At 31.5% G+C, this 14235-nt stretch overlaps 2 protein-coding genes across 3 annotated transcripts in view; one reads left to right on the forward strand and one right to left on the reverse strand.

Moving 5' to 3' along the window:
• Nucleotides 1-14235, reverse strand: part of LOC134267690 (multiple epidermal growth factor-like domains protein 10) — a 130633-nt gene that overhangs the window by 21832 nt on the left and 94566 nt on the right. The window lies entirely within an intron of this gene.
• LOC134267689 (multiple epidermal growth factor-like domains protein 10) lies at nt 773-13623 on the forward strand. The gene is made up of 10 exons (XM_062749907.1): nt 773-1106; nt 3491-3718; nt 6757-7011; nt 8605-8742; nt 8888-9025; nt 9342-9482; nt 9780-9917; nt 10397-10494; nt 11780-11883; nt 12746-13623. The coding sequence occupies exons 1-10, from the start codon at nt 1034-1036 to the stop codon at nt 13020-13022; spliced, it is 1590 nt and encodes a 529-aa protein (XP_062605891.1). The 5' UTR covers nt 773-1033; the 3' UTR covers nt 13023-13623.

Consider the following 14235-nt stretch of genomic DNA (forward strand, 5'->3'; position numbering starts at 1 on the left):
ATGTACTAAAACAAGGTTCCTTGGAGGAGTAGGCTCTAATAGTGGGTATAAATGTATAAGTTGTGTGTGGTTGATTGAAGTGTTCTCAGAAAAAATAAATTGGATTAGACAGTCTGCTTTTCCTGGTTTCTATGATCTGTAATAATAGGAGAATGATACTTCTCCCGTTTGTTCTCCATATATTACTAAATCTGCAGCTACTAAGTATTATGGTAGATTTGGAATTCTGCAATGTTGCTAAACATTAATAACAATTTACACCATGAGTTTTGATATGTGAAAAAGGAGTATTTTGTCAAAATGATAGAGTTTACATGTACTAATATTTATCTGTTGTAATCTGTATAATTAAAAGAGAATATTAAATGACTGTGCATTACATGCATTATACAATTATATTTTATTATATGATTTTTATATTATAATTTAAACTTCATACTTTTGTTGATTTATGGACTGTTTTGAAGGGATACCTATTATATTATCGGTTTTGATCAAAGATTAAGCACCCTTTTTACAAAATACATTTATGGTCTACTAAAACTCTAATCTATTAAATCAATTTTCTTACTGTTAGGAAGTGATAGTCAATAAAATCTCTATTTATACAGTATCTTTTAAAGAATATGTATACTCTCTAAAAGAACATATTTCCTGTTATCTGGAAATATGAGCTTTGCCGGAAATGTTTTCTAACATACTTATTCCGCCTATATTGGAATGTTGTTGAGGTTACGACTGTGCGACTAGTGATGACAGAGAGCCATTACTAATACGTGAAATAGCGAGATCGAATCATTGCATTGTTTGACATTTTCCAATACTACTTTGGATTTTTATACATATACCGCATATACTTTCTGTTTTATTGAAGCCCATTGACAGTTTTTGTGGTAAACAAGCGGCACCTATTCCTCGAATATAGAGTATGTAAATATATGCTTTATTCTATGTGCAAAACTAGCATCTAGGTTTAAAACCAAGTTAAACATCTTTCCTGGATTGTACATGTATTTGGGCCGTATCAAACGACATGTATGGCATAGCGTGGCTACTGTGTTGTGATTTGGCAGTCCAATTGACAATAGGTGAAGCATCTGCGTATGGTAAGTTCATTAATCGAATAATCAGTCGACGGGTAGCCATTTCTTTGCTTTTCACGAAATGAAACTCTGACTTCAAGCATACTGAAAGGTGACTGATTGAGAAGGACATCTCATTAAAAGAAGTTGACGTACACTTTTCAATGACAATTCATTGACCAATTATTGATGATTGAGTGAGCAATCAGTGTCCAAACAATAAGTTTTCAGTTGAGTGAATAGTGTAAGTTCGCCCTGTTTCTCGACTTTGCAGCACATTATGTATAAAGAGCTTGTAAGTTTACACAGAAGAGCATAATTTATGTAACTGCTTATGTTATTTAAGGAAAAAGATATTTTGTTTTCATTACAAATTCAGTAAAGATAAGTTTATATAGACAAAACAAATCTTAATCTTAAGTTTTGACTGTTGACATTATTTCTAAGTACGAGGGGTTATCAAAAAGTTCTTGGACTGAGGCTATAAAATTAGTACTATGTATTCTGTGCTTTCAAAATTTATATGGAACATAAAACAACATAAAATAGAGAAATGTTGAAAATTTTAGCCTGGTGTGTTCATTATTTGCCAAATTATTGTAAAATGAAAACGACATTATATGATCACCTGGCGCTGTCGTCGTTTATTTTCATGACGTCCGTCATTGTTTTTTCAATGTCATCTTCTTCTACCTCTTTTTTGATGAGATTCCCTCGAGCTGAGTAAGGACTTAAACCCGCCTTGTTTTTATGACTTTACAATGTCATTAACAGTGGTCTTTAATGAATATAATATTTTAGATGGATAAATACTTTGGGAGAGATCCGAGCTTGATTGTGCCGGCATAGTTTGCTTTTGAGAGTTCAGTATTTACAACAAATGATCAACGTCATTTTTTACGGGATTGATTTTTCGCACCTTGACTGCAAATCGACATTAACTGTGTATCCCTTTACTCTCTGAATCTATTTTGACATTAAAAGACAAGTACTCTGGTTGCATATTATTTCTCTGCAGCCAGTTTCAACATATTTTAGGTCTATACTATTTTTTTCAGGGGCAAAACTTAATATAATGTTGGAAACGGAAACCCCTCCCCCTTTTGACGTCATTTTCAAGGCATCATTTGTTTAGATATTCCGTGTAAAATTTACGATAAAATTTCAAAGAACTTCAAGAATGAAATGCAAATTTCATATTTTATAGAACAATTGTGTCCAGACACATACCTGAATTAACGGGATTTATGGATGTCAAATAATCACATCAAATGAGTTTTTCTCTGATAAACATATGTCGTAAAAACGTCGTTTTCGAGGTTGCGCCGCTTGGACATACCTTTGCTTACAAAAACATTACCAATTTATTAAAAAATAAAATTCATGATTTTTGGTTTATTCTTTGGATAGAACAGATGATGCTTACTAGATATTTCAAAATTCATTTATGTACCTTGAGCGGTTTTAATTTTATGGCGCTAGTCCACGAACTTTTTGATAACCCCTCGTATATTTGTATCTTTATTAGTATATGAGTAATATATTTAAAGAAAATAAAAAAAGAAAAAACTTTTATAATAATTTTATTTATTACACCGAAGATGCACGATACTAATGGAAGTATATCAACTGAGTAAAGTGGGTATAGAAAATAAAATAAAACATATGCTTGAATCAGGTAGTCTTTAATGATTAATGAAATATATATTTACTAGATTTTTTTGTCATTTTATAAATGTCAAAAAGTATCCACTGTATCGCTTACTTCTGCAAGATGTCAATTAATATTCAATTACCCAAAAGACGATAATATTAGAAATATTTCACAACGTCAATTTATTTTTTTATGCTGATAACGATATGTTTACCAATAATCCAAAAATTATATATGAAGTTATTACTATGTTCCACAAACAAAGTTGATTTTAGGTTGATTCTTATCGTTTTTTATTTGATCCCTGAAGAAGTCAGGAAGATTAATTTCTTTTATTTTTTACCAATTAGGCGGTCCAAGGTCTCAAAGGCGGCTGTGTCGATTCTCAAGAAACCGCATTGTCATAATTAACACTAGCCAAAAATGAGCAATCTTTATTCAAAAATTTCTTCGTCAAAAACAACTTTCTAAAACTTAAAAAAAAAAACTTGCTACATGTAAAAGAACTTAAGGAATAAAAATTGGGAGAGGATGTTTGGAAACTACGATTAATATGAAAAAAGTTATGGCACCTGACCAGTTTTCCTAGTGATTTTGTCCTGCAAGTGTCGTCGAAAATGCCTAGTACAAACTTACTGGAACTTCAAAGAAATGATAAGCTTCAACTGTATCTGTGCAAAATTATTTATTTTTTTAAGAAGTCTGTACCAGAAGATAGATATGCAACAGCTATATCGTTCATTTCTATTTACAGAAAATGTTGCGTTACATAAGACGGCACAGCAACAATATCCATTTTCTAATGGATATTGGGGAGCAAATAAAGCTGTGGATGGAAAGTATTCTATCCGGTCTGCCGATGGAGGACAATGTACGATCTCTGACAATCAAAAGCAAACTGCCACCTGGTGGGTGGATCTAGGAGACGTTCTCAGTATACACCATATAAAGATATACCACAGGACGGATGATCTGACTTGGGGTAAAGTAAAACAGTTTTAATTGATTAATACATAGCATACTCTTTTTTGTTTAAATTCCATTTGTTGAACAAAGTACTCCTCATAGAATGAAACTTTAACATTTTTTAGGCTTTGGTAATACAACCAAATATTTTCAATTGGTAGAGAATCTGTATTTATACAAGTAATATTTCTATTTGATATAAAAATGCGTATTAATGAATAAGAATCATATCGCATAACAATCTAGAAGCCTTATACAATTAGGAAATAAAGTCCGAGTTTTCGTGTATGTTGCAGGATGTTGTTTGAAATATAAAAGCTGAGGCGTCAGCCTCAAAAAACATATTCAATCAACATTTCGAGACCGAGAGGTTATCCTTCATCATTCACGAAACTTTATTTCTATTCTACCAAGACCGCTAAGATACGGCGTATCGTTTCCTTTATAGAAAAAATAGGTCACCGTGTCTCGATTACGCTGTTCTACTTAATATCAGACGGGAAATCTTTTTATATGTGTATGGAATGCAGATGATTTCAGCTTTCGTTGCATTAAAAAAAAAACTTTTTTTAAAATTAAAAAAATTCGTTCGTAGCCAGTTATGATAAGTCTGTACAAAGGCATAAATACATAAAAATACATATTTATTTGTGAGTTAGATTATAATCTCAATATGTAGTCCTTGTTAAAATTTCCAGTCAACTTGTGATAAAATTTTTAATATGGTATTATGAAAAAGGATATTTGTTATGTCACATGTCTTTGTTGATCACGTGACAAACATTTATGATATTCTTCAATGTAGCACAAAAATCGCATCGTCACAAGTGCATAACAACATTTTTAGGCAAAGCTTCTTAAATAGATCAATTCATCGTAATCTCTGGTACATATATAAAGTGCTGGGGCAAGTCTGATTTTTTTACTTCCTGAAATTATTCTACAAGAAATTCAACTTATCAACATAAGAAGGGATATTTTCACTCTTTATCGCGATTTATACAAAAAAAACGGATTAGCTACAAACAATCCCACAGCAGAATTCAGTTAGAAGACAAAGGACAAGATAGGGTAAGAACAGCATTTGGCCCCCGATTTTGGGTATCTTTTAGAATGATCCAACAATTTATCCATGAAAACCTGTTTTCACCCCTGCCACAAAATGAGTGCTGGTTTTAAGATTTAGGATATACAGAGGTCACAGTGAGGTCAGGAAATAGATCAATTTTCGAAATTTCTCATTTTTAAGCAAATTTTCACTAATTTAGCACATTTTCTTTCGGAAAACATAGAGCTCACGCTTGCCTATCTACCAATTTTTTATATTTTATACACTGATATCAGATGCAGTATATGTGTAAAAATCCCAGATAGGCAAGTGTGTGCTCTATGTTTTCCGAAGAGAAATGTACCCCCAATATGATGAAAATCCACCAGAATTGAGGAAATTCGGCAAAATGTCCTATTTCTGAACCCTCTAGTGGCTTCCATGTAGGCTTTGAATCAAAATTAGTGCTTGTCTTAAAGTAAGCATCATTTTAACTTCTTAACTACAAACTATCAGTTTTACCAGTGTTCTGATTTTTATATCAAATAAGGGGCCAGATTCGGCTGTTACCCTATCTTGTCCTTTCTCTTGTAGATTCACACAAGATATTTTCAATTAGTCCTTGTTTTTCACTGGTATCAGTCAACTATAAACAAGATTCCTGAATTCTAACTCTGTCTACAGACGTGTAAGGGGAGCGTTTCACATTCCATTTTCGCTATTGTTTGAATATCTGCATATTGGACAATCGAAAGAAATAGGAATATTTAAATTTCAAATGTTCAACATCATAAAAGAACACTTGAGCTTAAAAATAACAATTCCGACACTTGAATTTAACAACAACTCAAAAAAAAAATGTTAAAAATTATGACACTTTTCCCGTCATGTCAGTTTAAGTATGCAGTGACGTGACGTCATTTTCTATTATGACGTCATATCTAGGTAGTTTAGAGAAGTTTACTTCAATTTGAATTTTATTCCCAAGTGACTATTAACCCAACCTGAATAATAATTAAATGGATGATGCATTCAGGGAGACCAGACCTGCCTCAGATGCTGGATCTGACCTACATATTCTAGATTATCGACCAGGATAAAGTTTTTTGATCATTCATCTAAGTATGGACACTATTAGACTTTCTTTGGATACTGGGTCTTACCAACATTTTCTAGATGACAAATCTAAGGCCAGTTCAGGAGAGGGAATGTTTGCCAGCGCTCGCTAAAATTACTATTGGAGGAATAAGGAATTTTGACGAGCGCTCGCAAACAATCGCTTTGCTGAACAGGCCTAAGGTTAAAGTTTTCGGAACAGATTCATTCCGAAGTAACTATAAGTCCCACCCTCATCAAACTTGAGACATCTAGATATGAATACCACCAGACTTGTTCTGAGTGCTTCATGTGAACTACATTTTCGAAATGAGTGACAATGGCAATGTTTTAGGAATATCTCTTAAACTATATGAGTATTGCATCTAAGGAAGGGCTATTCAAGACATTCTTTGTATATGGGAAATGTAAGGCGTTTTCATGATTAGGAAGCAGGTTAAAGTTTTTTGAACAGATCAATTTCCAATGAACCATAAGACCTTCCCAAAAAGCAGAATTTGCATGAGTATTGTTGTCAGGATGAACACATACTACAGTGTGTATAAAAATATGATGTGAGATTAACATAACGTAAATTGGTAAATTCGTCTAAATGACCTTTGTTACCTTTCATTATCTTTATTTTTTTTCTTTTTGCGTCATATCCTTGGTCTGTCTGCCTTTTGATTTTCTTATTTTCAAAGAAATTCATAGATAAATCAGGGATATTTTAACTGAAATGTTATATATGGCAAACAGCATGAAAAAAGCATTACTCAGTAACAATCTTTTTTTTCAAATTGTTAATTTTTAAAAGATCCCAAACTTAATTGCATTCGAATATTTAATTTTTTTCACAATACAATATCCATATTTATCTCATACAGGTAAATTGTTTTATATTGTAACAGACGCAAACAACGGACATCCACCCCGATTCCTTGGATTCTCTGTTTACATATCGAACACGACCAACAAAGACGATGGAATTCTATGTTTTAAGGATACAAACTACACGAGGGCCACAATTCCGGATAATGTAACCATAGAATGTGTAAAACATGGACGTTACGTCATCTACTACAATGAGAGACTCCCAGGAGTTACCTACCCTGATGGATATTCTCAATACGCTTACAACGAGCTCTGCGAACTTGAGGTTTACGGTAAGAGTATTACAAGGAAAATTTGCGCAACCATTGGTTGGTATTCACGTGCCACACACAATGGTACTTTTGTTTTAGGCCAACAATAAAAAATGAATCGATTGATGTACTCCGACCGACCATCAAAATCGCCTCTACCCAATCATTTTTCCATACTTTAAAATTTTCGGTTTTTTTTCCAGTTTCCATAATATACTTTCTCTATGATGCTTTTTGATTGACATTTTATAGCAATAAATAATAAATCTGTATATCTTTCATAACTTTTTATGAATTTTTTTTTTGATTTTTATGACATTTTCTCATGTCATTTTATCCAATGTTGTATAGCAAAAAAAAGAAGATATTAATTACCTTCCTACATGTACCAAACCACCTTGATGTATGTGGGTCGACGTGCATCATGCAAAAAAAGTTTAATAATGGTCTTTATAGTAAAATGATGTTTTATGAGAATGAAATGCCACAAGAATACATGTAGATTGAGAAAAATGATTTTCACAATTTTCCTTCTTGTAGATACCTCTATTGCTCTAATTTAAAGCTGTACATTAAAACGCCTTTGTTATTTTGAGGGAAAAATTGAAAACAAATTTCTTGCAGTAAATATAAAATAAAGAAAACGAATTGCAATCGCTATCAGTACACGAAAGAGGATGCTTCTGAAATTAGTACATACATAGATTGAATTAAAACACCCATCCTTAATCAATCTCGTTCAGTATATCATGTGTTATGAGTGTAACGTTCAAGAAACGCAACAATAAAATTTTCAAATACCAACTAGTGAGATCAATAAATCTCAATCTAACATTTCACTCTCCAGCAGTAAATATCGATGACAGACCATGAAGTAAATTCTGAATGATCAAAACTTTTTTAATTTTCTTTTTATTATTATTATTATTATTATTTTTTTTTTTTTTTTTTGCTTTTTTAAGTTTCAGTACGTTGTTTAAATCTATAGAAAAGTAATCTATAATTTTTATGCCCTGTTTACATGGAGAGTTTAATTCGCAGCAATTTAATGCGAAGTAAAGTTATGCAAACTAAAACAATGTGAATTAAATGGCGTCCACACCACAGCTAAAACGTTGTTAACTGTTGCGAATTACAATTTTATTTCTACAAGAAGGCTATTCAGTAAAGCTATTCTGACGTCATTTGTAAATTACGTGCAGAATCATCCATTTGATATAATAATCTTAGTTGCAACAGGTTATAATTTAGTTAGACATACTTTTCCTTGATTTCTGAACCAAATATATCACAGATACATATATCTAACCACCAACATATATCTGAATTCTGACATTATCCATGTGACTTTATTCAGTCCTTATTCATGCGTCAAAGTCTAATTCGAATTGCCTTCGCTTGGCGTTCACATGTAAGGCAGTAAATTTAAATTAATATGCATAAAATTATCAGTGTAAATCCGATTTAAATTTAATTCAAAGTAACTTAGGTCTTATTCGAATTAAATTCTCTCTTTGAACAGGGCAATACTTTAAATTTTATTTAAGGCTGCTTAAATGTATGCATAGGAGTTCGTATAGTTAACTATAATCATTATTTGATTTTTTTTCTGAGGATGCCCTAACTCAATGGTTTATAGAAACAATTGTAATTTATCGTGTCCAAGGAACTGTAAAGAGGGTCTTTGTAACATTGAAAGTGGAACCTGTCTAGGGTGCAATAAAGGTTTCAAAGGTCTTCGGTGTGAGGAGCGTACGTATATACTATTTGAGAGAGAGAGAGAGAGAGAGAGAGAGAGAGAGAGAGAGAGAGAGAGAGAGAGAGAGAGAGATCTGATTGATCATTTTGTTTTCTCCAGTAAAACTTTCAATTTCCTTTAATTAAATTCATTTTGCAGAATGTGATGGGCGGACCTACGGAGAGAACTGCGGTATGTTTTGTGGCCCATGTTTAAATTTAGAACAGTGTCACCAGGTGAATGGCACGTGCTTTAAAGGGTGTGACAAGGGATTTTACGGAGAATGGTGTACTAAGGGTAAACCATTTTTATCTAGATGTATTTTTAAAATAATTTAAAATATACTGCAGTGAACCTTCAGATATCCTGACGCTTCAGTATCTTGACGATTTTTATCAGAACGAATTTTTTAAAATGTTATTTTGTCTTGTTTAACCGGTAATTCAGGTATCAGGACACTTCACATATCCAAACAAATTGGCTAGGAACCAAAGTGTCCGGATAAATTAGGCTCCACTGTATATGTTTACACTTGTTCAGCATCTTTGTACCTTGTCTTTTATTATTATTAATTATTGCCTCCTTGTAAAAGTATTGTTTTATTCCGAAACAGGATGTATTGATGGATTTTATGGCTATAACTGTGAAGACACATGTAACATCAACTGTGGAGTCCCCGGAAAATGTGACAGGGTTACAGGAGAATGTGAAGGAGGGTGTCAGGCAGGATGGAAAGATTTAAAATGTGATCAGAGTAAATACATTCAAATTTTTTTTCATTCATCAATTTTGCTAATTATGTTAATATAAAAAATTAATTTCAACTATAATAAAAGCAATTAAATGCTTGAAAAACACTTTAATGATCTACATAGTGGTAAGTATAGAGGGAATATATAGGAGATGCTAGCTAAACAGGCATCAATTGTATTCAAAACTTGATGGTTTTGTCAAAGTAAAGAGAAAATAAATCAATTTTTACCAAGTAGGTTGAATTAACAAGTAGTTTGAATTCCTCGTGTTTTGTATTCGAGATACTTCTATTTTATAGAATGTGATGGAGGCAGATTTGGACAAAACTGTGCTCAGTCATGCGGGGTTTGTCTAGATAAAGAACAATGTCATCACATAAAAGGGATATGCCCGAATGGCTGCGATAGAGGTTATCTAGGAGTCAACTGTACACAGGGTGAATTCCAGTTCTTGAAAAGTTAAAATAAAATATATCCTGCATTATTTATGAATCAGCATTGAATAAAAACTTTATGTTAAATTGCAAATAATCTATTTTATTTTTAAATGAAAAGAGAAGCATTACATAATTTTAAAATTTGCGTTCATTCTGTAAATAAAAAGAATTAATATTACTTTTAATGAATTTGTTTTAACTCTGGATTACTTTTACTTGAAAGTGTATATTCATGTATTTTTAAATATAAAATTCATGCTCTTTTTTGCATAATGTAACTGTTTAAGGGATCAAAAATATTACTTTTTCACTTAATATATTCAGGCAATCGTGAAATATTATTAAAAAAATGTTACTTGAAACGAAAAAATAAATAAAAAAAAAAAAAACAATAAATATCATTAAGAAATCTTACCGTATTTTTTTTCTTTAAAATGATGATGAATATAAGCACGGTTTTATATTCTCTACCAATTCAGAATGCCTCCAGGGTTTCCATGGATACCAATGTAATGAAACATGTAGTGCAACTTGTTTAAATATGAGTTGTAACGCGGTAACTGGAGCGTGTCCAGTGGTAAGTTATACTGGTTATTGATCAAACTTATACGCATTTTAAGCTGATTTTTAAATAATTTCATCATAAGAAGTATTTCCAAACCATTTTTAGAAATAACCAATATGTTTTGAATACATATATACTTTTGACATTAATTGATGGTTGATAATTCTTGTGGAAAAATAACTTATGGAAAAACAGAGGGGAGTTATTTTTCAAGTATTTTTAGTGACCGTTTGTTGTGGCAGAGAATGTAGATGACAATTCTTGAAATCATAAATAAAATATTTGGTAAATATTATATTCTGGCAGTTTATCACCTAATATTTTTACTTCAAAAATATTTTCTGTCATGAAATTCTAGAAAAAGAGAATAAAGTTCCATTCATATTTGAATAAATTGTACACATTAACTAAAAAAAAAAATTGGTAAGAGAAGTCGATTGATTGATTAATTGCTATTCTTTAAGGCTGAGTCAGCAATATTTCAGCCATATTTTGGTCGTGGTAGAAAAAAAGATATAGTTAAATGATAAATTTAAAAATTAACATTATTGACACCGACCTTTTCTTTCATTATTCTAGACAACAGGATTCCATTACGAAATCAGAACCTACGTCTTTCAATGTTTAACGCAAGAAAACTGTTAAACTCTCGAAAACTCTTAAAAATGTCATCTATAACATAGACAGTAAAAAAATGCTTCATTGTTTCTCAACCATTATAGATATTTACCTACCATTGTCTATTTAGAAATTGAATTCAACCAAAGTTATATCAAATTCAAATTTCTAATCGGTTAAAGGGAATTAATGCTGTCTGGTTTCACTATGATTTATATGAATAAAAAAAAATATCAGGAAGAAGTACAAATAGTTCCAATTATGATTTTAATAGTTTGATTAAACAAAAAAGGAATCTGAATCTAAATTAAAGTTTTGATACAATAGGAACAATATGCTATAAAACGGTTTATGATTATCTATATTTATCTAAGTTTTATTTACCGTATCAGCAGAGTATTAAGCGAGTTTTTAATTTTGGCATTATAAGCGAGTGTGTTGAGATAGCTTAAATTGAATATCGATAAAAATTAATTGTGTTGTATTTGTAATGACTTCTCTAGTGAGCTTTTAAATATCGCTAAAATTACTTCTCGCTAAAAAAAATACCAATTTTAAAGGACAAATCGCTAAATTTGCGTATGGTTAAAATTTTCACTTATACGGTATTATGATTAAAAGAGGAAATTTGAATCAATAAGATGTATCCGCTCTGTTCCATATTATGTACTACTTCCAGGTGTCTTCTCCAGATTTGAACACATTCCTTATCATAGGAGGAGCTGCAGTGGTCACGTTTGTTAGCCTGGTCGTGGTTGACACACTATGTTTTGTTTTCAGAAGGTAATTGTACTGCATGTATTTACATTTTATATGGGACACAAACTCACACCAATACACACTCGATACACACCCTGGCTTCGCTTCAAGTCCACTTTCAGAAATTTCTGGACCAGTCTAGGCGTGCCTTTGGTGCGCTTTGGGTTTGCTTCGCGTTTCCCCGAGGTCAAAAAGAGCAAACCCGTATCGCGCTCTCCAGGTATATTTACGCACTCATCCGTGAAGCGGACCTCACTTTAATCTTGCCGACAATAAGCCCAGAGTTTTGTATATTTTAATTAAATAGTGGGTTCATTAGATCGATTATTTCTGATATGTTATGTATGGTCCGTCCGGTGTAACTAATTAAGGATGTTTTAATAAGTAAAAAAAGTTTATCCGCGTAGTATTTGAATTTTCACCAAATTGGGATATGAAGAGAAAATACTTGATAAGGTTAAGATTAAAAGAGGTAGAATTCTGAACATCATGGAAGGTTTAGAATTTCTTTATATTCTAGAAATTTATTTTTTACATAATTTTCAATGAAATAAGACAAGAAAATATATACCAATCAAGGCATCCATTTTTTTGTATCATATGTCCTTAACATTATTATATATTTTGCTTACTTATGTATCCTAACATTTTAAAATTGATATTTTACAAATAAAAGAATATAAAGCTCTTCTGAACACGGGACATCTATTTAAATTAAATTGATACATTTGCAGTCTTTAATCCCCCCCGGCTCTGAATTATAAGGTATTGTAGACTTGACATAGCTGATTATTTGTTTAGAAATAAAATACTTTTTAGTATAAAGATTTAAATTCATTTGATACATGTAATCTATATAATTTTATTATTATTTTCGTTAAATTAGGAAAAGTACAAGTCGCATAGACAAAGAACAAAATCATTCAGAAAAGCGTGGAGAACAGTTTTCCTTAGGAAATACGACACCTAATGATGGTATCTATGACAGAATTAGCGAGAACCGACAGTACCAAGAACTTGGACCCAAGACAGATGGATATGATAATGGTGGATATCAGGGAGTTGGACCAAGGAAAGAGATAAATGGTAAAACTAAAGACAACAAAGAATACCAGGAACTGGGTCAAATGAGTCAACCTTCTCATTATGACAGCTTACATTAGTGTTGAGATGTGTAATTCATATTGTTCATTTCTCGAGAGGGACGTTAACTATATACTAAATCAGTCAGTCATATTGTTCATTATCTGGTTATAAATGCGATACCGCAAAACTTGTTAAGTACAAACACGGATATTGTGAATTCACGGAAAAAGCGAAAAAAAAACCCAAGCTTCATAAATTTTAGCGAATTCCTCACACGGAAATAACGATTAACAGACATAACGAATTTATTTTACAGGTCCCCGTGACTTTGTTATAATCGAGTTTTGCTGTATACTGTATACAATTTATTCTTGTACGGTCAATTGCAAAGAAATTGTAAAGCAAACACAAGTGTGAGATTCAAATACACACTCCTTGTGACAATATATTTATTTCCATTTCATAGCAATGGAATGTTCCTTTAAATTTCAGGATATATAATCTATAGCTCTCATGCATCAGCTTTTCAGAACAATCATAGATTGTCTTGTGTAAATACTTTTTTTTATGTTTTTACCACAATATCTTGTATATCATTGAATCATTCTTTTGTCTATCCCGTTTATATCTTAATTAGCATGAAATTGTTGTTATATCTTTATCTTGAAAGTCTATCTTTTCATAAATGCTATGCCATAAAAATTTTTCTTCTCCATTCTATCTCTTCAGAATTATATTTTTCGCATGTATCTAATCAAACGTTTATCAATTTGAAAATAAATTTCCAAAGAGAATATTATTTTTTCCTTTTAAGAAAAAAAAAAAACACAACGTTTTTGGGTCTACCTAGGTTTTTTTTTACTGGAAGATTCCGATATGTGTAATGAAAATATAAAATTTCAAAAACCAATATTGTCTCGCTATACATGTAAATTGTTACAAATTTTGTTTTGTGAACATCAAAATCTCGCATTTATATATAAATTCGACAACAAAATTTTAATATCTATATGAAAAACTTCTTTCAACTTCTTTGATTCCATCAAAGCCATGTAGGTCATGTTTTGAGCAAATTAGCTTTTACACTTTATGAGGATGATTTCATATCAATATGACTAAAATGAACTCGTTGTCCTGGAGAAGATTTTTAAATAGATGCCCAAACAGAAAAGACAGCCTATCGGATCATGCTAACAACTCATGTGTAAATCATGGTTTTGATATGATTTCGGTATAGGAAAATTTCACATGCAAATGAGCTAATGGATCATGGTTCTGAGATGATCTGTT

Source organism: Saccostrea cucullata, unplaced genomic scaffold (assembly GCF_032062105.1).
Source record: "Saccostrea cucullata isolate Sc308-1 unplaced genomic scaffold, CSIRO_AGI_Scuc_v1 ctg4688, whole genome shotgun sequence".
Classification (NCBI taxonomy): domain Eukaryota; kingdom Metazoa; phylum Mollusca; class Bivalvia; order Ostreida; family Ostreidae; genus Saccostrea; species Saccostrea cuccullata.